A 26186-nucleotide genomic window follows, 5' to 3' on the forward strand; every position below is an offset into this window, starting at 1 on the left:
AACCATTGGAAATACATATTAGGCCAAATTTATTATACACCATTAATTTCTAGCTACTCTAAAAACATTTCCACCTCTGAATCCCACAGAGAAACAAATTCATTACGGAAAGACTTTAATGGCAAAATGCAATGCAGAGTTAAAACAGTTACATGGGCAATTTGGAGAAGAATTTAGGGAGAAACGGGAAAAGAGGGTTGAATTGCCTAAATAATTACTTGATGATTCTTGACCAATTTTACATTTGTTTGCTCCATACGCGACAGTCATAGAAACCTGTCGTTGTCTAGTCTTAGACATGCATGCAGCATGGGTCGTTCTGGTGCACATCAGATCACATTAGTCAGTGACAGAGTCCAGCCCCATTGACAGGGAAGCTGACTAATGGTTAGCTGTGGCAGTTTTACCACAATGCCACTTGGTTCCAAGGAAGTCCAGTTAAGTGGCTGTCCGTGTCCCAGTAGTTTTACCTGAAATCAAAAATACACACACTAATGTCACCCAATGCATCACTTTCATCCACTTTTCCTTGGGACGGAGTGGATAGCATTTTTATAAAAGCATTAAATATAGGGAATTCATTTGTTACCTTCTACGTTTTTTACATTTTTAACTCGATTCAACTGAATACATACGTATGTCTTGCTCCTATGTTACTCTCAAGTGCACGGTAGTTGGGGAAGAAGAATTCTAGAGGCTGAATGCAATGTCAGAGCGGCAGGAATGCTGAATAGAGGACTGGAAATAGAAAACTAGCTCTGGAACCCGTCTGCCCAACTAGGGTCTGCCCGCTTCATACACAGAATGTTTGGAGAAAGGCTGCCTTCCCACATCCGGCCACTGTTCCTCCCCAGATTCCCTAGTAATCTCCACTAGTCAACAATACATAAGTTTTACTAGTTATTACTCTGGTTGTTATATACCCTTAGTCTTAGTTTATACTAAGTGAATTCAAGTAAGTAGTTTTACATATGTCCTGGGGTTATTTTAAACCAGAAAATTTTGCTTATCAGGTGGAGCAATACAAAAACGAAACAGAATCCGTGAACTTTGAAATGACAGATTTAACTGGTACCAACAAGAACTCAGATAAAAAGATAATCAGAGTCATATCCAGGCTACTAAGCTGTAACTAAATACAAGATTTGAGTTCCATCTTCTTTCTACCTGACCAACCACAAGGGTTAGGCATAAATATGGAAAAGTGTTGCATATAGACAATTCACCTCCGATGAGGTCATCAATTTCTTAATAATAATAATATGCTACAAAATGTATCAAAATGACCCCAGTGCCAGGCCTGGTGATTACAACTGTTAGATAGATTAATCTTAAACTTTCGCTAAAGTTTTTTGTAAATTTGAAAAGTAGGGCCCCAGTATCTTTTATTCAAGTGTGTTCTGGGGTAGGGTATCAGGGGAAGCATCTGACTTCCAGTTTTACAGAAAGAATCATTATGGATGCATGCAGCTCCACTTGAAAAACACAAAAATACTATGAAGAGTAATATCTACTTTGCATTGATATGCATGGAGATAATGTAGCTCTTTTCTCAAGTTTGGTTTTCTGGAAATGAAAGAATAAAAATTTAAAAGGTTTTGGCCAAATATTGCCATTGATGAAGCTTGTTTTAAAGTTAAAAAGAGTTATGTTTTCATAGGATACCCTAGGCAGCAATTTAAAAACAATAAAGATTACAAGATTTCTTCTTACCATTGTTGAACTCCAAATAGCTTTGGGTTCGCCAAGAAACAGATATCCTGATGTGGGCCATTTAAGAAAAATGGCATAGACCAAATTTTCTTTAGGTTTGAATGTGTACCTGGTTAAAATAAACAACAACAACAACAAATTATAATAACAAAGATACACCCCGTGTTTCTCATTATTTATGGGTCAGATCCGGAATTATTTTACAGAGAGAAATTATTTACCAGTGTCTTCATTAAAAGAATGGAAGCAAAAATAGTCCTGTGATGGCCGAAAAAACATCTCCCTTCTCCATTTCCCTGATATTAAGAGGAAGTTTTTAGAAGAGAAAAGAGGTTTTCATCAACCTGTTCTCCTGCACCTGGAAATAGGGAGGTGGAGCGGAGCGGATCAAGGAACTAGGTCCAAGAGCTAGATGGCTTTCCCCCTGCATATTATTCAAATCTTTGTAGCCATGCATTGAATAGATACGTATATGTCAATGCTGTGCCAGATACTGTGCTCAGGGTGAGGAATATGACAGGAAACAAAACACACAGAGCTCTTCTTCTCCTGAAGCTTAGACGAAAGTGGAGAAGACAGACATTAAATAACCACAAATAAGCCTCTGTAAGACATGGCTGTTTCTCTGAGCTTGGAAGACACTGGAGGACTTTGAGCACGGGAGCGACATAATCTGACTTATTTAAAAGATTACTCTGGCTGCTTTGGGGAGGAAAATCTAAAGAGGCAAGAGTGGAAATAGAGGCCAGTCAGAGGCCACTGAAATAATCCAGGAGAGATAATGGAAACAAAAGAATAAGGGTTGACACTGAAAGGTAATATGAGGTCAAAGCCTAGATATATTTAAAAGATAAAGGTGATGGTATTTGTTGGTGGATTGGCTGTGGGAAAGAATGGGAAGTTAGGGACCAAGGTTTTATGCCTTTACAAAGGACTAAAAGGATGCAACTGCACATAACTGAGATGAGGAAGACTGGATAAAGGTAGTTTAGGGCCAAAAAAATAAAATAAAAAACCAGGATTTCAGTTTTGGATATAACAGGTTATACATTCAAGAGGAGACGTTGAGTAGAAAGTTAAACATATGAGTCTGAAAACATACATGTAGAGGTCATCAGTATTGTATTTAAAGCCAGGAAACTTGATGACATCATGTAGAGAATTAAGATAAATAGAGAAGACCAGGAGTCCAAGGACTAAGCCCTGGGCACTTCAAGATTTAGAGGTTGGGAATATGAAGTAGAATCAGCAAAGGAGACTAAGAAGGAGCAGTCAAGACGTTCAGTGAAACCCATCAGAGAGTAATCAACTGAGACAAGTCCTGCTGATAAGATCAGAAAGTGAAGCCTGAGAACTGACCATGGATGGACTTGGCAAGGTAGAGGTAATTGCTAACTTGATAACAGCAATTTTGCGGAATGTGGGGACAGAAGCCTGACCAGAGTGGATGTGCTGGGTTGAATAATGTCCCCCCCAAAATTCATGTCCACTCAGAACCTCAGAATATAAGAAGAGAAAACACACGGAAAGACACAGAGGGAAGACAGCCATGTGAAAATGTAGGCAGAGATTGGAGTAATGCTGCCACAAACCAAGGAATGGCAAGGATGGCTGGCAACCGCCAGGAGCTGGAAGAGACAAGGAAGTGTCTTGCACTATAGCCTTCAGAAAGAGCCTGGCCCTGCCAACACCCTGATTTCAGACTTCTAGCCTCCAGAACTGTGAGAGAATAAATGTTTTAAGTCACCTGGTTTGTGGTAATTCATTATGGCAGTCCTAGGAAACTAATACAGATTTTGGTATTAGGAGTAGGGCTGCTGTAACAAATACTTAAGACTGTGAAGGTATTTTGGAATTGGGTAACAGGTAGAGGCTGGAAGCATTTTGAGACGCATTCTAAAAAAACCTCAACTGCCTTGAAAGGGGAAACCCTGGTGGCGTAGTGGTTAAGTGCTACGGCTGCTAGCCAAAGGGTCGGCAGTTTAAACCTGCCAGGTGTTCCTTGGAAGCTCTATGGGGCAGTTCTACTCTGTCCTATAGGGTCACTATGAGTCGGAATCGACTTGACAGCACTGGGTTTGGTTTTTGGTTTGGCCTTGAAAAGACTGTTGATAGAAATATATATGGGCATTAAAGGTGACTCTGTTGAGCTCAGAAAAGTGAGGAGAACTGTAAAGAAAGCTTCTGTGTCTTAGAGAATACATATATAATCATGAACAGAGTGTTGCTAGAAATATGAACATTAAAGGTGCTTCCGGTGAGGTCTCAGATGGAAATGAAAAGCATGTTATTGGAAACTGGACGAAAGGTTATCTTCGTAACAAAGTGGAAGAAAGTTGGGCTCAATTGTGTTTTGTTGTTGGATGGGAAGTAGAACTTGTAAATGATGAACTTGGGTATTTGGCTAAGGAGACTTCGAAGCAAAGTGTGGTTTAGATATTGTTAGAATAGTATGAACTAGTAACAAGTTTTTTTTTGTTTTTTTTAAATCAATTACAATAATGGTATTACTTTGGTTTCTTTTTAATCTGATATTTTTTTCTGCCCTTGGGTACCCATTTGCTTGCTAATGTGATGCCAGGTAACAACCGCAATGATAGAATTTACTTAACTGATTAAACTAAAGTCTCTGTTTCAGATTTACCATCAACATTTTCATTTATCTTTATGGTGTACAATTTTGTTAAGAGCTGACTACTTTTAACTAGAACTTGTCCACCTCTAGGAGGTGTCCAGGAACCCTGGTGGTGTAATGCTTAATGAAGAAAGGTCAGTGTTCGAACCCCGCAGCGGCTCTTCAGGAGAAAAGACCTGGTTCCCATAAAGATTACAGTCTAAGAAACCCTATTAGGCAGTTCTACTCTGTCCTACAGGGTTGCTATGAGTCAGAATCAACTTGACAGAACACAACAGGAGGTGTCTAGAGATGATAAACAATAAGCACTCAAAAACATGCTGATTTCTACCTTTCTTTTATATTAGAGTAAGTAAAGTTCGGAAAGCACTTTGTATAGGTAGGTACTCATCCAAATTCCCTTTTTATCCTTCTCTTTATATCTCTGAGAAATTTTGAATATCCTTCTCTGTCAAATAGTACTGGTTTCAAGAATGACTTACCACACATCTGGGGTGACAGTGTCATTTGGGGATCTCCAAGTGTGCGTTCCATAAATGGCTTCTCCGTTGACACTTAGCCAGGTCCCCATTTGCCTTAATCTCTCCTCAAAAATTGGAGAAATTATGCCATCTCGTGTGGGCCCAATATTCATCAAAAGGTTTCCTCCACATGAAACTGTTTCTACAAGTTGCTAAAAATTAAGAGTAAATAAAGCTTTTAGATAGACAAAATGTTGCATTAATCTATTGCAGTTATATATTTACACATGTATGGTAGTCACTATCTAGGACAACAAAGAGGAAAGAATAATGCCCAGTGTTTATAGGCCATTGAGCTATACAGATTGTAAGAAATAATTCCCACACACCCACACTACTAACAATATTACGTTAATAGTCCTCAGACATTTTACTGTACCTTCACCAATTCTTCAATTGTAAAATAGTCACAGATTCCAGCGTTCCTCCTATATCCCCAAGAAACCTTGTCTATTGTCATACAGTTTTCCCATTTATGTGGCATAATATGCCCTGGGTGATAACGATCTTGGCAGGTATAGTAGCCACCATGCTTACAGATGGTCCCGGCTCCCCAGCGATCATTGGTGACTACTATGTCCCGAACTGGGCTGAAATGAAAAGTACAATTTTTTAATACAAAAAAGCATCGTTTATTTAATATAAAAAGAAATGTCACTGAAAAGAGGTCTAACTGCAATTCATTCCTGAAAAATGACCATAGCATGTCAATGTAGTGGAAAGTCCATGGTTTTGAAATCAAATGGACCTAGATTGTTTGGAGTCATGACTCTGCCACTTTATAGCTCCCAGCGTATATAGCACTTTGAAGAGTATTATACTTATTTGAAGCTTTTCCCCCCTATAACGTGAGATGGATTGACACAATGGCTGCAACAATAGGCTCAGGCATAACAATGATTGTGGGGATGGTGCAGGACCGGGCAGTGTTTCGTTCTGCTGTGCACAGGGTCACTATGAGTCAGAACTGACTCGACGGCACCTAACAACAATAACGTGAGTGGTAGCCAATATTGAATTTACACAAGACATTCTTCTCTCCAATGACTGAATAATCTCATACATTATATTCTAGCCTTTCTGTTTCTCTTACAATTGTGCCTAATATTGAAAAATCAACTGCTCCCATTATGTAATTCACTGTGGCATGAAATACCCTAACAATACTATTTATCATGGCAGGTGGTGATGGGACAGTTTGATTCTCAAATTAAAGTGGATGGCCCCCAGTCCTTTCCCTTGAATGGAGTACCTGGAGAAACTGCTGCTGTAAGAATCAAGACCTCACCAGAATATTTGTGTATGTTCCCTTTGTGGACCCATGGAGCATAAGTAGACCACTCCCTGACTTCATAGCACAATACCAAGTACTTTTTAATTACAAATATAAGTTTGGCTTATACAGTTTATGGTCCCTATAGTTTAAGCCTAAGGAAGGAGCTCAGTCAGAACTCCCTGTTCTAATGGGGCAGCCTTGAACATGCTAGAAAGCCATAGGAAGGAACAAGAAGTGGTGAGAGCGTTGATGATGAAGAAAAAGAGAAGACAGACAAGGGCAACACTGACTGGGCAGCAAAGGTTATCAATAGGTGAGTAGATAACAGAAGCAATTAGAGGAATTGAAAAGCACATCATCAAAAGACAGTGAGGGATAACATGCTGTCCCAGAATAGGGGCAGTAGAGGAGCAGAATGGGAGATGAAGAGAGGAACTACAAAATTACTATCTTCAAAGTCTCTGATCCTGTGATTGTTAGTCTGATTTCAAAATTTGGTTATTATATTGTATTTGACTCCTGATTCCTTTACTCTTGATTATTTTGCATAAGCATTGATATATGTTATAGGCATTATTTATAAAGATTTCCCCACCTGTACCACAAATGAGCCTGGACGGAAATACTTCAAGCAAGGAGATGACAATGTTACAAATGTAGTAGGATCATTTAGGGTAAGGACAGCAATCTAACAGCATACACACCTTTCATTATACAGCCAAGCTAAGAAGCCCGTGCTGTTCCAGTAGGAATCTGGTGCCCCGCCATCACCATCTGCCCACAGCAGCTCTGGCTGATAGTTGTTCACTAACTCGTAGAGCTCAGGTAACATCTTAGAAACTGGAAACTGCCGCTTGTGGAATGAACTGAATTGGTCCTCAAGGAACAGCGGGTTAAACCATTCAAAAAGGGAGTAGTACAGTCCAAAATGCAAGGCAGTTCTGTTCCTAATGGCTACCTCAAGTTCCTTGACAATGTCCCTCTTTGGTCCTTCATCTACAGCATTCCAGTTCCACGAGTACTGCGAACCCCACAAGGTGAAGCCTGGAAAATTATATTAAAAACCTGTATAAGCATGTCCATTTTCTTTTAGCGAATTTCCATTTTTATAAATGCCAAATCAGATAGTACAAAAACCAAACCAAACCCATCATCGTTGAGTCAGTTCTAACTTACAGTGACCCCACGTGTTATAGCGTAGAGCTGCTCCATAGAGTTTTCTTCGCTGTAATCTTTACAAAAGCAGATTGCCAGGCCTTTCTTCCATGGTGCCACTGGGTGGGTTTGAACTGCCAACCTTTGGGTTAGTAGTCAAGTGCAAACCATTCGAGCCACCCAGGGCAAGTGATATATAAATTACTTCTTCTACAAATAACTATTCTATTGCAATTTTTTTCATGGTATATATTCTGCTTTTATAAGAGAAACAAATGAGAAGTTAATCAAGGTGGAACTAGAGTTAACTTCAGGGTACGCCATAGAAACTGTAGAATCTGACCTATCTCCTGTTTTTTCCCTCTTAGAGTATAAGCTCCTTGAGGGATAGCAATGTTCTCTGCTCTTTCTACAGCCTACTTCTAGCATGCAGTCTAGCACAAAATAAATAGTCGACAATAACAGATCACAGCTGGCCCACTGGGAATGCCTGCCACATCTACCATGCTCAACAATGACTACCACTACTATTTATAATGAGGACCCTGAGGTATACTCCTACAAGATTCTTATTGGTCTTCTAAACCAAAGATTAAAGTATATTCCATAGTCTTAGGATTGTATATGTGATTGTATTATGATTCTTAAAACACTGATGAACCATGTGTAGTAATTCTCCTTTAGTCTGATTATTCATTTAACCATGGGGAGAGGAGGAGGAAGGGGGAGGCCACTTCCTCGCTGCTCTGTGCTTTAAAACATACCCACCATTTGCTTTCTCTTCTTACTCTAAAGCCATAAGCTCGGATGTCAATCTTTAAATTACCTGAATTATCTAGCACCTAAATGGATGAGAAAAATAACATGTACCATTACACAAGCACTTTGAAACAATTTGTATTTTAAAAGGAATTTGCAATTAGATTACTGGTCATTCTATATAAAAATAGCACAAGAGATAATATAAACTAATTAAGAAATAATACAAAAGCCTCAAAAATTTTACTGTACATGAGTACAGGCATATTTCACTTTATTGTGCTTTGCAGATATTGCATTTTTTAAAAATTGAAGGTTTGTGGCAACCCTGCATTAAGCAAGTCTATCAGCGCCTTCTTTCCAACAGCATGTGCTTGCTTCGCGTCTCTGTGTCACGTTTTGGTAATTCTCACAATATTTCAAAATTTTTCATTATTATTATTATTATACCGGTTATGGTGATCTGCAATCAGTGATCACTGATGTTACTATTGTAATTGTTTTGGGGTGCCGCAAACTGCACCCATATAAGACGACAAACTTCATCGGCAGTTCTGACTGCTCCACCAGTCGGCCATTCCTCCATCTCTCGCCCTCTCCCCAGGTCTCCCTGTTCCCTGAGACATGACAACATTGAAATTAGGCCAATTAATAACCCTACAACGGCCCCTAAATGTTGAAGTGAAAGGAAGAGTTGCACATCTCTCACTTTAAATCAAAAGCTAGAAATGATTAAACTTAGTGTGGAAGGCATGTCAACAGCTGAGATAGGCCAAAACTAGGCATCTTGGGCCAAACAGTTAGCCAAGTTGTGAATGCAAAGGAAAATTTCTTGAAGGAAATTAAAACTGCTACTCCAGTGAGTAGACAAATGATAAGAAAGTAAAAGAGCCTCCCTTATTGCTGATATGGAAAAAGTTTTAGTGGTCTGGATAGAAGATCTAGCCAGCCACAACATTCCCTCAAGCCAAAGCCTAATCCAGAGCAAGGCCTTAACTCTCTTCAATTCTGTGAAGGCTGAGAGAGGTGAGGAAGCTGCAGAAGAAAAGTCTGAAGCTAGCAGAGGTTGGTTCATGAGGTTTAAGGAGAGAAGCCGTCTCCATAACAAAAGTGCCAGGTGAAGCTGCAAGTGCTGCTGTAGAAGCTGCAGCAAGTTACCCAGAAGCTCTAGCTAAGATACTTGATGATGGCAGCTGCACTAAACAACAGGTTTTCAGTGCAGATGAAAACAGCCTTGTATTGGAAGAAGATGCCGTCTAGGACTTTCATGGCTGGAGAGGAGAAGTCAACGCCTGGCTTCAAAGCTCCAAAGGACAGGCTGACTCTCTTGTTAGGGGCTCATGGAGCTGGTGGCTTTAAGCTGAAGCCAATGCTCATTTACCATTCTGAAAATCCTAGAGCCCTTGAGAATTATGCTATATCTACTCTGCCTGGGCTCTATAAATGGAACACCAAAGCCTGGATGACAGCACATCGGTTTACAGCATGGTTTACCGAATATTTTAAGTCTCGCTACTGCTTAAAAAAAAAAAAAAAAAATTCCTTTCAAAGTATTACTGCTCATTGACAATGCACCTGATCAGCCAAGAGCCCTGAAGGAGATGTACAAGAAGATTAATGTTGTTTTCACGCCTGGTAACACAATATCCATTCTGCAGCCCGTGGATCAAGGAATAATTTTGACTTTCCAATCTTATTATTTAAGAAAAACATTTTGTAAGGCTATAGCTGCCACAGATAGTGATTCCTCTGATGGATCTGGGCAAAGTAAACTGAAAACCTGAATAGGATGCAGCATGCTAGATGCCATTAAGAACATTCATGATTCATAGGAGGAGGTCAAAATATTAACATTAACAGGAGTTTGGAAGAAGTTGTTTCAAACCCTCATGGATGACTTTGAGGGGTTCAAGATTTCAGTGGAGGAAGTAACTGCAGATGTGGTAGAAACAGCAAGATAGCTGAAATTAGAAGTGGAGCCTGAAGACATGACTGAATTGCTGCAATCTCATGATAAAACTTGAACAGATGAGGAGCTGCTTTTTTATGGATGAGCAAAGAAAGTGGTTTCCTGAGAAGGAATGTACTCCTGGTGACGATGCTATGAACGCAGTTGAAATAACAACAAAAGATTTAGAATATTACATAAACTTAATTGATAAGGCACCAGCAGGGTTTGAGAGGATTGACTCCAATTTTGAAACAAGTTCTACCGTAGGTAAAATGCTATCAAACAGCATCACATCCTACAGAGAAATCTTTCGTAAAAGGAAGAGTCAATCAGTGGGACAAACTTCACTGTTGTCTTCTTTGAAGAAATTGCCACAGCCACCCCAGCCTCAGCAACCACCGCTTGATCAGTCAGCAGCCATCAACATCGAGGCAAGACCCTCCACTAGCAAAAAGATTGTGATTTGCTAAAGGCTCAGATGATAGCATTTTTCAACAATAAAGTGTTTTTTAATTAAGGTGTGTACATTGTTTTTTTAGACAATGCTATTGCACACTTATTAGACTACAGTATAGTGTAAACATGATTTTTATATATACTGGGAAGCAAAACAAATTCATGTGACTTGCTTTATTGCCATGTTCGTTTTACTACCATGGTCTAGAACCAAACCTGCAATATCTCCTAGGTAGGTGTACCTTCCCAAATTGTTGCTGTACTTATAAGGTGCTTTTGGTGAAACACATTACTCTTGGAAATTAGGACAAGTCTGAGATTGACTCACTCTTCAGACTCATTTTAAGAAAAATTTCACACAGTTCCAAAGATGTTTGTGGTAAGCTTCAAAGCATATCTAACATCTTATTCTAAAGTCTTATTCAAAATTTTTCAAGTTGATGGGCCCTAATATCAGGCAGTGCTAAAACCTCATGGGTTTTCAGTTCAATGTCACCATCTTTCAATGTTCACGAGCACATGAACAGCTCACACAGTAGTCGTCCCTCCTTACGGTATAGTGGGTGCCTTTTTTTTTTTTTTTTTTCTTTTTCCCCTATAAGCAATGAAAACATCCAACAATGTGGGTCCTGGAAAATCTATAAATGTTGGCTGAATCTTCCGTCCTCACATTATAAGACTTTTTTTGTTTTGTTTTGTTTTTAATAAACTCACTGTGTAAGACTTTGTGCCACACAGCTTGGGGAAGTTCCGAGACATCAGGAAACTAAGATGTTCACAAGTAAATATATTTTATAAATATCTGTCTCGGCAGGAAAAATACCTATAGAAGAAAAGTCATAGGGGTACCAGAAAGTAGCCAAAGACAAAAATATTCTCAGAAGATAATCACAGTTTTATTTTTGGTTTTGGTCTGCTAGTCCCTGCTCCTGGAGGAACAGTGAGGCAGAACTTCTTATACCAAGGCAAAGATGGTCATGCAAAAGAAGCTATCTAATGATTTAACATGCGATTGGGACAATAACGGTTTGTGGCTGCTTCTTTGATTTTATAGATACGGGACTGGTAATGGGTAGAATCCATTCTATCACTATACCCATTGCCATCTAGTTGACTCCAACTCATAGCGACCCTATAGGACAGAGGAGAACTGCCCAGAGAGTTTCCAAGGTGCACCTGGCGGATTCAAATTGCTGACCTTTTGGTTAGCAGCCGTAGCACTTAACCACTACGCCACCAGGATTTCCTTCTATTACTATAGCAGCACCGTTAGCACCACTGTTTTCCTTTTAGATATTCTTCCACCACCTCTGATATTTCTGGGCACCATTACAGACCATAATCCTTTTTCCACCAGGTGATCTGTGTCCCTTCCATCACTAGCAACTCCTCCACCAACTAAGAGTTGGCCAAAAGCACAGCCAGGTGTGGCGATAATAATGCAAGACTGCCGCATCATAACCCCATGCGGCCTCCCCAGAACGCATTACAGAGGTAGAGTGAAAAGGAGGCAAACGGTGCAAATTCAACAATAAACTTTGACTTGCTATCCATTTTCCACTTTAAATAGCTTTAATCCAATCATGGAAATATTGTCAAATATACACATAACTAAATGTGACCATTTCTCCTCTATTACATGGAGGGTATGATCTTCTGTAAACCTAATGCCTCTCAGTTTGGGTGGAAGGTGCAGTCATCTAAAGTATAAGCAAACATCAGCGGCCGTGTACAGATGCTCTAGACAGAAAATCTGGTTTCACAGAAATGACCTTGCTTTAGTTTTTTCTTCCGAAAGAACTAGTTCACATTTCATAACCATGGCCAATGTTTGCATATGTTGCGCTTACTTACCTTCGTGATGTTTGGTAGTTAAGACGATGTATTTTGCACCAGAAGCCTGAAAAAGATCCGCCCAATGGCTGGCATTAAAAAACTGTGCTGTAAATTGTGGCCCAAAATCTTCATATTTGAAGTCAGGAGGGTAATTACGTTTCATAAATTTCACATACTCTGGTCTCTGTTTCTCTTGCCAGTACCACCTAAGGGGGGGAAACGGAATAGCACACCAATAGCACATACTGCGCCAGCTCGCTTTGCTAATTCCCCCTACTCAATCCAGATTCTCTTCCTCACTTCCCCATTAGTTTGACTTCCCCCTAAAGAGAGCTTAACCAAAACCAAACTCATTGCTGTCGAGTGGATTCCGACTCATAGAGACCCTATAGGCTAGAGTAGAACTGCCCCATAGGGTTTCCAAGGAGCGGCTGGTGGATTCACACTGCCGACCTTTTGGTTAGCAGCCATAGGTAAACCAAAACTCCCTCCCTCTTTCCATCTAACTCCTTGTGAAATCCACTCAGCTCAAAAACTAGAGTGTTCTAGACAACCCATTCTCTCTTAAGCCTCACTTTCAAATTGCCAACAGGTAGTCTATGTCTTTAGGAGCCCCATAGTGGTGCAAACAGTTAAGTGCTCGACTACTAACCAAAAGATTCATGGTTCGAAACCACCCAGAGGTGCCTCACAAGACAGCCCTGGCATTCTGCTTCCAAAAGGTCACAGCCTTGAAAGCCCTATGGAGCAGTGCTACCGTGTACACATGGGGTCACCATGAGTTGGAATCGACTTGACAGCAACAACAACAACAATGTATGTGTCTTTACACAGTAAGTCCTTTGTAATATAAGCGACTAGGGCTTCAAAAGGAAGACCGCGTGCCTAAAACACAGCGTGAATCTATTTACTCACTAGCAGAGAAGAGTAATTAATCTGGAAAGGTATGTAAAACAGTTCAAAGCTGTAAGAAATTACATGAACGTTTTTACAGTTTTCAGGGCAGAATCTGAAGAGGAATTTTTTTGTGCAGCACTGTTCATTTGGTAGTCTATTAACAATTAGGGTTTTTTAAGGTGCCATTCTGGAGCCCCGGTGGCACAGTAATTAAGAGCTTGGCTGCTAACCAAAAGGTTGGCAGTTTGAATTCACCAGCGGAAACCCTATGGGGCAGTTCTACTCTGTCCTGTAGGGTTGCTTGGAGTCAGCAATGGGCTGTTGTTTTTTCAGATACCATTCTGGAACTGTTTTTTTTTTTTTTTTAAGTTCTTAGAGCCACACGGAGTCCCCTGGGTGGTGCGAACTCTTAATGTGCTGCCTGCTAAGGGAAAAGTTGACTGTTAGAGTCTACCCAGAGGTGCCGCAAAAGAAAATCTGGCAATCTATTTCTGAAAAATCAGCCATTGAAAACCCTGTTGAACACATATTATTGAGACACATGGAATCCCCGTGAGTCCGAATGGATTCCACAGCAACTGGCTTAGAGCCCACATATGGTAACTTTTTAACATTAACCAGCCAATAAAACAAACAGTTGCTGTGGGATGGACAGCGTCCAAAATAACAAGCATCTCACATACCCATGAATTTATGTTCTAACCGCACTTAGTAACAGAAGAACCAAGAATTGGGAGGCAGTACAGCATAGGACATTCAGCCCAAGTCTCCATGACGGGGAGTCTAGACCCAGGCTTCATCGCTCATTGTGTGACTCTGGCGGTTTGAATCCCTCCAGGTGCCTGAGACCAAAGCCCTCCTGATGTGCTTCCAAAAGGTCACAGCCTTGAAAACCCTGTGGAGCAGTTCTACTCTGTAACACGTGGGGGCGCTATGAGCAGGAATCAACTCGATGGCAACTAACAACATCACCACCACCACAAACTGCTTAATCTCTTTGGGTTTAGTCTCCAGATGTTACGCTGTGATAACTACAACGTGACACGTGCGCCTATCAAGACGCTGAGAAGGCAGATCCACGGTGTTTGAAAGTGCGTTCAGTCACACGGAAGAAAAATTCCTTGTTACTTCGGCAGCAACACAATAGGCGATATGCTATACATTTAACCCGGAAACGAAAAACGAGGTTAAGGACGGCGAGAAGCGGAGCCGACAAGGAGGCCAACCCAGCGCGCCGGGTGGTGGCTGGAGCCAGGGAAGCGAAAACAGCCCAGGGTCAGGGGGCGGCCGGAGGGAAGCGCGCTCACCAGAACCACTCGCTCCCGAAGCTGGGCACGGAGTACACGCCCCAGTGGATGAAGATGCCGAACTTGGCTTGGTCGAACCAGGCCGGGAGCGGGCGGCTGTCCAGCGACTCCCAGGTGGGCTCGTAGTGCGGGGCGCCGGCGGCGGGGCGCGCGGGCAGCAGCAGCAGCAGCAGCGGGAGCGCGAGGCGGCCGGGCCCCGGGAGCCGCGTGACTGCCGGGCCGGCCATCGCTCTCCACGCTCGGCGCCCGCCCGCGGGCTCCTTCCGCACGTCTGTTTAAATCTGCTCCGCAGCGTCACCTGACTCAGCCGTTCTTGGGGCGGCCCCTCTCCCGTACTTGGGTTGGGAGTGGCCGCTGTCCAGACCGAACGGGCCCAGTTGCCCCCACAGGGCTGCATCGTTCGCTTGCGTAATGAAGGAGTCAGGCATGCCCACAGGGCCAGCGCGGGGCCTCTCACCGAATGTTCTTAATCACTTTCCTTTGGGGAAAAGAAACTAAGACTGGTTCAGGGGACTGTGGCCAGTATCCTTCCCCACGATCTCGCATAGCCCTTAAAGAAACCGATCTGTCCCGGGGGGCTACATGGCAAGTTCCTTTTGTGGGCCCAACCCCACTCCCAAAAACCCGCTTCCCTCAAGTCGATTCAGACTCTTAGCCACCCTAGAGGCCAATCCCAGAGGCCAGGGAGGAGTCGTCCAAACCCTCCCAGACAGCACTAAATGCAGTTCAGATGGTTATCAGCCTCTGCATTTGCCCCCAAAGCTTCTGAGGGTGTTGGAAACGGCTGTGGACCTTGAGTAAGCATCCTGTGAAAATCCCAGTTTCTGATTCAGAAGGTCTGCTTTGGGGCTGAGAACCTGCATTTCTAACAAGGCCCATGTGATGCTGAACCACTTAACAGGAGACAAGGTGACTGGACACATGCAAAACCAGTAGAGTGATGTTTATGGAACCTGAAGCTTTGGGAGAAGAAGCTAGAAAATTGGAATGTTTAATCAGGGGGCATCATTAGAACCTCACCATTTCCACTTTTTAAATGCTTTCTGGGTGAAGCTAGACTCCCCATCCCTTCTGCAAAATCCTTTTCATCCTTCCATGGCCAGTTTAGATGTCACCTCTTCTGGGAAGTTTTCTGCCACCACCCTCCCCTCCCAGAATATTTTACTACCTCCTGTGTGCTTCCAGTGTTCTGTTCCACCACTAACATAAAGATTCTTGCATCATCTCATAATTAGGTAGATACAGACCTGATTCCCCATTAGACTGAGAGCTTCTTGAGGACAGGGATAAACTCCTTGCTGTGAGTCAGTTCTGACTTATAGCAACACTATAGGACAGAGTAGAACTGCCCCATAGGGTTTCCAAGGCTGTAATCTTTACAGAAAACAAAAATCCTCACAACTGGACCAATAAGCACCATCATGATAAACAGAGAAAAGATTGAAGTTGTCAAGGATTTCATTTTACTTGGATCCAAAGTCAACCCTCATGGAAGCAGCAGTCAAGAAATCAAATGATGTATTGCATTGGGCAAATCTGCTGCAAAAGACTTCTTTAAAGTGTTAAAATGCAAAGATGTCAACTTGAAGACTAAGGTGCACCTGACCCAAACTATGGTATTTTCAATTGCTGCGTATGCAACAAAAGGTGGACAATGAATAAGGAAGACCGAAGAAGAATTGATGTATTTGAATTATGGTGTTGGCGAAGAATATTGAATGTACCACTGACTGCTAGAAGAATGAACAAGTCTGTCTTGGAAGAAGTACAGCCAGAATGCTTCTTAGAAGCAAGGATGGTAAAACTTCGTCTCACACACTTTGGGCATGTTATCAGGAGGAACAGTCCTTGGAGAAGGACATCATGCTTGGCAAAGTAGAGTGTCAGCGAAAGAGGGAAAGACCTTCAATGAGATGGAGTGACACAGTGGTTGCAACAATGGGCTCAAACATAGCAACGATTGTGAGCATGGCACAGGACCGGGCAGTGTTTTGTTCTGTTGTACATAGGGTCGCTATGAGTTAGAACCAGCTTAATGGCACCTAACAACAACAGCAATCTTTATGGAAGCAGATTGCCAAATATTTATCCTGTGAAGATGCTGGTGGGTTCAAACGGGTGAACTTTGGATTAGCAGCCAAGTGCTTAACCACTGAGCCACCCAGGCTCCTTGAAGGCAAGTATAATGACCTTCATTGCTGTCTCGCCTGAATTTGAAACAGAGTCTGGCATGCAGATGCACTCAAAACATGTTGCTTGAAGTTCTTTTGTGAACTGGGGTTCTAATTATTGAGTGCTGTGAACAAAGAGGAGTCCCTGGGTGATGCAAATGGTTAACATGCTTAGCTGCTAACCAAAACGTAGGCAGTCCGAGTCTATCTAGAGGTGCCTTAGAAGAAAGAACTGGCGATTTACTTTAGAAAAATCAGCCATTGAAAACCCTATGGAGCACAGTTCTACTCTGACACGTGGGGTGGAGTGGCCATGAGTTGGAATTGACGCCATGGCAACTGGTATGGACAAAGAAGGAAATGACAGTAAATAACTGTTGCTGTCATTCTCCCATCTGTGCCTTGGCTGTCACTGCAGGTGTAGGGGCATTCTTCCTCTTGAATGAGCAGTGTTGATGGCTCCCCAGGACCACAGCTCCATCATAAGGGTCCCCAGTTTTCCCTTGGTGAAGGTACTCAGGGACTTTACCAAGCCAGTACTACCAATTGCAAGAGCCCTAAACAAAAAAAAAAAAACCTGTTGCCTTCGAGTAGATTCTGACTCATAGCAACCCTGTAGCCCCAGTTTGTGATAAAGTGAGGTGGCGTGGATTGAATTGTCTCCCAACAATCTGTGTTAGAATCCCAATCCCTATACTTGTTATGTTAATGAGGCCGTACCACTGTAGGTTATGTACTAACCCTGTTCACTTCTCAGTCATTTAAAGAGCAGATTAGACACAGAAGCTGGCACAAAGGGAGAGTGGGAGGGTGGGGGTGGAGGTTGCTGGGGGGTGAGCTGAGGAGGCAGATAACACGTGAAAATTCCTGAGGAACCGAAGACCTCCTGGGGCAACAGAAGCTGAAATAGACCAGGAAAGATCTCCGCACACAATCCATGTCCTGAATTTGGACTTCTAGCCTCCTGAACTGTGAGAAAATAAATTTCTGGTTTTTATTGCCATCCACTTGTGTTTCTGTTATAGTAGCACTAGGAAACTAAGACGGAATTATGACAATGTGAATTATCTAGTCTTTGAAACCAGAATTATCTAAAACCTCAGTGGCCACTGAATCCCCAGGGTACACTTCTACATAAAGATGGCCCCCTTAGCCACTATGTCTTGAAACCCATCTAAACAGATATTTGCACAATAAATGCAAGAGACATTTTTCACAGTGCCAATGATACAGTGAACTGTGAAAGGGACAGCAGACATGGCAGTGGTGACAATTCAGCAATGGAGACTTGTCCTCTCATCAAGCATCAGATCTCCATTGAACCACACGTTTTGGAAGATTCTGTCTTCCAAACGAATTTCATTTATCATATAGTAACTTATATTCCCACGTGCTTCAGTTCGAGAGCGCTAATCAGAGCTTCTGATCTGTGTAAACGCCACCACCCTAGGCATATTATTTGTCATTTCACTTGAAGGCAAAGAAACTTGTTTCGTTAATATGTACAACTTTATTTTAAAGGAGTAATTTGTGTAGGGAATGCTGAAAATAGATTCAAGACCTCCATTAGTGTCCCCAAGGACACTTAAGAGTCCTAGAATATCTGGAACCATTGCTATGGGATTTGGAATAAATAGAAAATAGAATTTTTTGGAATTGGAGAGGGAGAAGAGGTACTCAAAATATTTGTTGAATGAATGAAATCTGCGAAATATTTCATAGAACATGGAGCTATACAGACAGACCTGCATGCAATTTCTCTTACATTTCACATTTTATAGGATAATGCTTTACAAAGCTACAGCCTTTGGACTTGGAAAGCTACTGCAGATTGAGCAATAGAACCCCACCCACATTAAGGCTTAAACTGCGTGTTGAAAGGTTTAAATAAAGGATCCTGAAAGCTGAGAGGAACAACAGGGTCTCCATGTGCACATGGCTCCTTTATAAGAGCAACATGGTGTCTTAAGCCTCAATGGTAAACACTGTCCAGGGGCCCTGATCCCATCTAGTTTCTCTGAGGCCACCTCGAGTTATCAGACGAAGAAACTAGAAGGAGGAGATCTTTGCCCGGAAGCAACAGGCATACCTCCTATGCAACCACCACATCTGGCAGTAGCACACCACGGTGTCCAGCAGCTGCAGTTATGTGCGGTGGCAGCCACTTCCGGCCTCCTACGTGATAAAGGGTGGGAGGCTGGTACTTGCCAACTTCTCCTTGCTGCCAGAGGGAGGAGTCCTGCTGATGTCCTCAAGGATATCTTTAGCTGCTGAGGGTGGAGTTGTTATCTGCGTGGCATCTGGAGGACACAATTTGAATCTCCATTTGGGAGTTAAATGACCTCTAACCAGCCCAGAGGAGCCCTGGTGGTGCAGTGGTTAAGAGCTTGGCTGCTAACCAAAAGGTCAGCAGTTCGAATCCACTAGCCGTTCCTTGGAAACCCTATGGGACAGGTCTACTCTGTCTTATAGGGTCACTATGAGTCAGAATTGACTCAACTACAAAGAGTTTGGATTTTGGTTTTTTAACTAGCCTGAGCAGTTCCCAGAATTATTCTGAAGTGGACAGTGGAAAAAGTGAAACATTTGCATCACGGCTGACGTCAACACAGTCTCCCTCTGAAGATGCAGAAGGTAAGAGTTCAAAATGAACTGAATCCAGTCAATTCTTTATATGGTAACTAAACCAGCTTTTTGGAGGCCAACACTCAAGAGTGCCTGCACAGCCTAGACTCAAACCCATGCATGTTAACCATTTGCAACACCTAGGGACTCCATAGAGATATAGTCATTAATCCTCACAGCAGCACTGTGAAGTGGGTACTTTTTAAAACCCCATTTTATAAGTGAAGACAAGAGAGGTTAAATAACTTGCCCAAATAGTCCAGGGCCTATGCTTTTAACCATTATGCTAAACTTAGTAGAGTTGCCTGGACCCTGGTAATTCTGTGAATGAAAATACTGTGTTCATTCATTCATTCATGTAGTCACTACTTCTTTATATCATTCATTCAAGATACATTTGTTCAGCCCCTATTTGAGCCAGGCACCATGATCTGCCCAGCAATTTCAATGACAAGAAAACAGACCCAGCCCTATCCCTCACATGGCTTACTCTCTCGGGGAAATATGAACGTTAAACAAAGGACCACCCAAATATAATATTGCAAACTGAGGTACATGCTATGAAGTACAGGATGCTGTAAAATCGTATGGCACAGGCTCCTATCCTAGTCCAGGGGCCAGAGAAGGCTTCCCTAAGGAATTAAAAATATGAAATGAGGTCTCAAGGATAAGTAAGTTAATTAGAAAACAGTGGGAGCAAGGATGTTCCAGGCAGAAACAATAGCATGGGCCAGGTGCCCAGAACACAAAAAAATAAGCCCTCAAGAAGCTTCCGGTATGGAGAGAAGTGACACCATAGAGACAAGCACAGATGACATGCTGCTGAGAGCAAGATGTGCAGAGCATTTGAACAATTGTGGGGGAGGGGATAAGTTGTACTCTAAGCAAGGTATAATAAGACCTGTAAGGAAGATTAGGTAAGTCTCAAGCAATTTTCACAAGAGGTAGTCAAAGACTCTTATCTAATTTAGAGCTTTGGGGACTATACTGCAGTAGCTGCAGATAGCACTGGAATTAAGGATATCAAGAGTCAATCCTGTGGATACTCTTGACAAAGAAGAGGTTGCCATGACTAGAGTCCCATGTAAGGCTATTATAGGTGAAAGCAGTAGAGCTACCAAAGATTATATCATGACACAGTGCTCAAAAGAGAGAAGAAAGTGTGCACAGAGGTGAGCTAATGGCTCATTTGAAGAGATACTTTGCCTAAGAGACTGGCACCAAGCTAATGACCACTTCCTCTACCAAGCTGAAGAATCTCTTGTTTCAGGATAAAGATGGCCGTGTGTGATACATACACTTGTAATCACTTGAAGCTTCTAGATGGTAGCCACATCCCATTTCCCTTCACATCACAACCTCTTCATCCATGGATATTGATAGCTTGAGAATTTATCAGAAATAGCTTCATTCATTCTATGGAGATCAGTAAACCCATATTATTAACTGACCCTAGAACCAATAAAATATTCACGTCAAAAAGTAGAAGGCTCCCTTAAACATCTGTATGGAGTCCCTGGGTAGTGCAAATGGTTAACACACCCAACTGCTAACTGAAACTTTGGTGGTTTGAGTCCAGCCAGAGGTCAGTGAAAAAGAGGAAGACCCTCAATGAGATGGATTGACACAGTGGCTGCAACAATGATTTCAAGCGTAACAACGATTGTGAGAATGGCACAGGACTGGGCAGTGTTTCATTCTGTTGTACATAGGGTTGCTATCAGTTGGAACCAACTCAATGGCACCTAACAACAACAGAGATGTCTTGGAAGAAAGACCTGGCGATCTACTGAAAAAGCAGCCATTGAAAAACCTATGGAGCACAGTTCTACTCTGACGCACATGGGGTTGTCATGAGTTGGAATCAACTTCACAGCCACTGGTTAGCTGGTGGCAACCGAGTAGGAAACAATAAGCACTGTTAAACATAAAACTCGAGAAAACAATACACTGGAGTTATGGTTTTCCTGCGTCATATTGCTCACTAGAGTACAGTAGTCAAAAAGGCCTCCTTTGGCTTTATTTTTATTGCTCCAAATACTTGGTTGAAGAGTAAATATTTAAGATGACTTGGAAAGAAGTTATATACCTACCACAACAACAGTCAGGGATAGAAAAGAGGGAATTGAAAGAAAAGGGAAAGGAAAATGAAAACATGAGTCACAAATGAGAAAAAACAAATATTTTAATTCGAGCACACACTTAATTGGCCCTGCCGTTTTGCAAAAGCAATGCAAGCTTACACCATTCTGCAGGACCAGTAGGACCAGGCAACTAGGTAAACATTGTATAAGGTTTATTCTTTACATTTTCCTAATTTTCTGCAAAGAATATGTATTACTTTCATTAACAGAAAAATAAAAATTCTAACCCACGTAGATTGTTCATCAACATAAGAAGTAAAATAAGATTATAAAAATTAAACATTCAATAAAACAATTTTTTAAAAGTGAAACATCATGGTATTTAGGGAAAGCGTATGAAATCCTTTCACTTATTTTTTTAATTAATATTTTATTTTTGGCGAAAATACACACAGCAAAACTCACTCCCATCCCACAGTTTCTGGACATAATAATGACATTGGTTACATTCTTCACATTGTGTCAACATTCTCTTTATTTCTGTTGGAGTTGTTTTACTCCCATTAATTTAAACTTCCTGCCCTCCAACTTTCTCATATATGCTTTAAAATAGATGTTGAACATTTGGTCTTATACAAATCATTTTTTCTTTAAAGAATGCAATACTCAGGGTGACAATTTTACTTTTTGAACAAAACTGTTATTTAGTTTAAAGGTGACTTCAGGGAATGGTTTCAATTCAAGATTTGAAGAATAACTCAGGGCCATAGCCTTGGAGACTCCTCTAGCCTCCATAGGTCCACTAAGTTTGGATTCATTAGGAATCTGAAGTTCTGTTCCATTTCTCTCCCTCTCTGGATCCATCTACTGTTTTCCCTGATCAGAACGTTCAGTAGTGGGAGCTGGACACCATCTCATTCTTGTCTTAAGATAGAGGAGGCAATGGGTCATAGAGACAATTTGTCCTGCAGTATGGTTCCTCTTTGATTTGGGGGTTTCTTCTTTCTCTTTTGTTCCAGATGAATAGAGACCAATGGTTGTATCTTAGATGGCTGCTTGTAAGCTGCTTCTTATTTTTGAAAGCAAGATCCATACCTGAATACTTTTTTATCAACTACTGAGCAACCACCATATAAGAAACTCCCAGGATTGCCTTGCTTTTGTCTCAAATGCTAATAAAGTGTCTTTGATTTATGGATACATGGAGAACAGCACTAAAATTTCTAAACTTAATTCATCTACTTCATAATATCTTCTGACATTCTCAAAATGGCAGGACTCTTTTCATTTTCCTTCTACTCTTTTCTTTTATCCGCTTTATTCAATTCATTCATTCACCTAATACTTGTTAAATAAAAGGCTGAATCAGAAGGCATCCTTGACTTCAAGGAGCTTGAAGCCTGGTAGAGACAGGGCGACATGAAAATGAAAAATTGCAATAAGGGGTAGCATGAGCAATTATAGAAATGTGTGCTGGACAACACAGAAAAAACTAATATGAACTGCTTTTATACACCAGGTACTGTATTAAGACTCTTACATATATTACTTTAGCTTTTAAAATCCTCACAACCATGCTGTGATGGTCTCAGTTATCATATTATTAACACGCATTTTATAGTAAGGGGACTAAGGCATAGAGAGGGAAAGTAGCTCACTGAAAATCAGCCAGCCACTGAGTAGTAGAGCCAGGATTTGAATAAATGCAGGTCACTGGGCTTCTGAGTCTGTGCTTTTTATTTTTTTTATTGTACTCAGCGGGTTTTAGATGAACTTTTACAGAACAAACTAGCTTCTCGTTAAAAAGTTTGCGCACATGTTGTTTTGTGACATTGGTTACCAACACCACAACACATTAACACTCTCGCTTCTCCATCTTGGGTTACCTATTACCAGCTTTCCTGTCCCCTCCTGCCTTTTAGTCCTTGCCCCTGGGCTGGCGTGCCCCTTTACAGTCTGGTTTTGTTTTATGGGCCTGTCTAATCTTTGGCTGAAGGGTGAAGCTCAGAAGTGACTTCAGTACTGAGCTAAGAGTGTATCCAGAGGCCACACTTTTGGAGTTTCTCCACTCTATCACACCAGTTAAGTGTGGTTTTTTTGTGAGTTAGAATTTTGTTCTACATTTTTCTACAGCTCTGTCCGGGACCCTCTATTGTGATCCCTGTCAGAACAGTCGGTGGTGGTACCTGGGTACCGTCTAGTTGTGCTGGACTCAGTCTGGTGGAGGTAAAAAAAAACTAGTGTCATCTAATTATTTTTTTTTTTTTTTGTGGTAAATTAGTCCTTCGGTATAATCTTTCCCTGTGTCTTTGGCTTTCTTCATTCTCCCTTGCTCCCAACGGGGTGAGACCAGTGGAGTGTCTTAGATGGCTGCTCACAAGCTTTTAAGACCCTAGAAGCTACTCACCAAAGTACAATGTAGAACATTTTCTTTATAAACTATGTTATGCCAGTTGAGGTAAACATTCCTAGAGACCATGGCCCCCAGAGCCCTCAGCCCAGCAATTCAGTTCCTCAGGGAGTTTAGATATGTCTATGGAGCTTCTATGACCTTGCCTTGGACAAGCTGTGCTGGCTTCCCAGTATTGTGTACCGTCTTACCCTTCACCAAAATTACCACTTATCGATTGTCTATTGAGTGTTCTTCCATCCCCACCTCTCCCCTCCCTCATAACCATTAAAGATTGTTTCCTTTTATGTGTAAGCATTTTTATGAGTTTTTATAGCAGTGGTCTCATACAATATTTGCCTTTTTGTGACTGATGTATTTCACTCAGCATAATGCCCTCTGGATTCATCCATGTTGTGAGATGCTTTGCATATTCATTGTTCTTTATCTTTTCGTACTACTCCATGTGTGTATGCACTATAGTTTGTCTATCCATTCATCTGTTGACGGGTGTCTAGGTTGTTCCCGTCTTTTTGATATTGTGAACAATGCTGCAATGAACATGGGTGTGCATTGAAGGCTGAAGTCTCTTACCTTTATCACCAAGTACCTCATCATCTTCACTTTCAGCAAGCAGTGTTGTATCATCTGCATATCACAGGTTGTTAATTACTCTTTCTCCAATGCTGATGCTACATTCTTCATATAGTCCAGCTTCTCAGATTATTTGCTAAGCAAACAGATTCAATAGGTATGGTGAAAGGATAAAACCCTGCTGCACACCTTTCCTGACTTTAAACCAGGCAGGAGGAATATGTTATCTCATTAGGGGGAGAGCAGCTAGGAGTACATAGCAAGGTGTGTATAAGTTTTTTTTGTGAGAGCCTGACTTAATTTGTAAACTTCCACTTAAAGCACGATAAATTTTAAAAAAAGGATCTGGTGGTCTAGTTTTAGAAAAATTGGCCAGTGAAAAACTTACGGATAGCAGAACATTGTCTGATACAGTGCAGGAAGATGAGCACCTTAGGGTAGAGATGCTACTCAAAATACGACTGGGAAAGAGCTGCCTCCTCAAAGTACAGCTGACTTTAATGACTTGAATGGAGTAAAAATGGAGTAAAGTTTTCAGAACCTTAATTTGCTTATATGGCATGACTCAAATGAAAGAAACAGCTGAAAATAACCACTAGTAATTGGAACGTGGCATGTAAAAAGTATGGATCGAGGAAAATTGGAAATTGTCAAAAACTGAGTGGAATACTTAAAGTTCAATATCTTGTGCATTGTTGTTGATAGGTGCCGTTGGGTCAGTTTTGACTCACAGTGACCCTATGCACAGAGGAACAAAACACTGCCCAGTCCGGCGTCATCCTCACTATTGTTGCTATGCCTGAGCCCATTGCTGCAGCCATTGTGTCAATCCATCTTGTGGAGGGTCTTCCTCTCTTTCACTGACCTTCTACTTTACCAAGTATGATGACCTTCTCCTGGGACTGATCTCTCCTAGTAACATGTCCGAAGTATCTGAGACATAGTCTTGCCATCCTTTTTCTAATGAGCATTCTGGTTGTACTTCTTCCAAGACAGATTTGTTCCATCTTTTGGCAGTCTGTGGTATATTCTTCGCCAACAACACAATTCAAAAGCATCAATTCTTCTTCGTTCTTTCTTATTCATTGTGAGCTTTCACATTCATACGAGGTGATTGAAAATACTATGACTTGGATCAGGCACACCTTCCTCCTCAAGTAACATGTTTACTTTTCAACACTTTAAAGAGGTCTTTTGCAGCCAATTTGCCCAGTGCAACACATCTTTTGATTTCTTGACAGCTGCCTCCATGGGTAGTTGATTGTGGATTCAAGCAAAATGAAATCCTTGACAACCTCAATCGTTTCCCCGTTTATCATGTTGTTGCTTATTGGTCCAGTTGTGAGGATTTTTGTTTTCTTTATGTTGAGGTGTAATCCATACTGAAGGCTGTGGCCTTTGATCTTCATCAGTCCTCTTCACTTTCAGCAAGCAAGGTTATGTCATCTGCATAACACAGGTTGTTGATAAGTTCCTCCAAACCTGATGTCATGTTCCTCTTCATAGAGGCCAGCTCCTCAGATTATTTGCTCAGCATACAGACTGAATAGGTATGGTGAAAGGATAAAACCCTGACACAACTTTCCTGACTTTAAACCATGCAGTATCCCCTTGTTCTGTTCAAACGACTGCCTCTTGATCCATGTACAGATTCCTCAGGAGCACAATTAAGTGTTCTGGAATTCCCATTCTCTTCAGTGCTATCCATAGTTTGTTATGATCCACACAGTCGAATGCCTCTGCATAGTCAGTAAAACACAGGTAAACATCCTTCTGATATTCTCTGCTTTCAGCCAGGATCCATCTGACACCAGCAA

General features: G+C 41.6%; 1 protein-coding gene across 3 annotated transcripts; it reads right to left on the reverse strand.

Annotated features, from left to right (window-relative positions):
• Positions 1 to 12: 12 nt before the first annotated feature.
• On the reverse strand, positions 13 to 14918 carry FUCA2 (alpha-L-fucosidase 2). Of its 3 annotated transcripts, none has more exons than XM_003403983.4 (7): positions 14507 to 14742; positions 12321 to 12508; positions 6850 to 7189; positions 5249 to 5459; positions 4831 to 5021; positions 1714 to 1822; positions 13 to 470 (listed from the first exon to the last, which is right to left on the reverse strand). In XM_003403983.4, the coding sequence occupies exons 1-7, from the start codon at positions 14731 to 14733 to the stop codon at positions 330 to 332; spliced, it is 1407 nt and encodes a 468-aa protein (XP_003404031.1). In that variant the 5' UTR covers positions 14734 to 14742; the 3' UTR covers positions 13 to 329. The 3 variants fall into 3 exon arrangements, with proteins under 3 accessions (XP_003404031.1, XP_023407996.1, XP_023407951.2); XM_023552228.2 differs by lacking the exon at positions 14507 to 14742 and adding an exon at positions 13883 to 14500; XM_023552183.2 differs by lacking the exon at positions 12321 to 12508 and having other exon boundaries at positions 14507 to 14918.
• Between the last annotated feature and the right edge of the window lie 11268 nt (positions 14919 to 26186).

This window comes from Loxodonta africana, chromosome 1 (genome assembly GCF_030014295.1).
Source record: "Loxodonta africana isolate mLoxAfr1 chromosome 1, mLoxAfr1.hap2, whole genome shotgun sequence".
Taxonomy (NCBI): domain Eukaryota; kingdom Metazoa; phylum Chordata; class Mammalia; order Proboscidea; family Elephantidae; genus Loxodonta; species Loxodonta africana.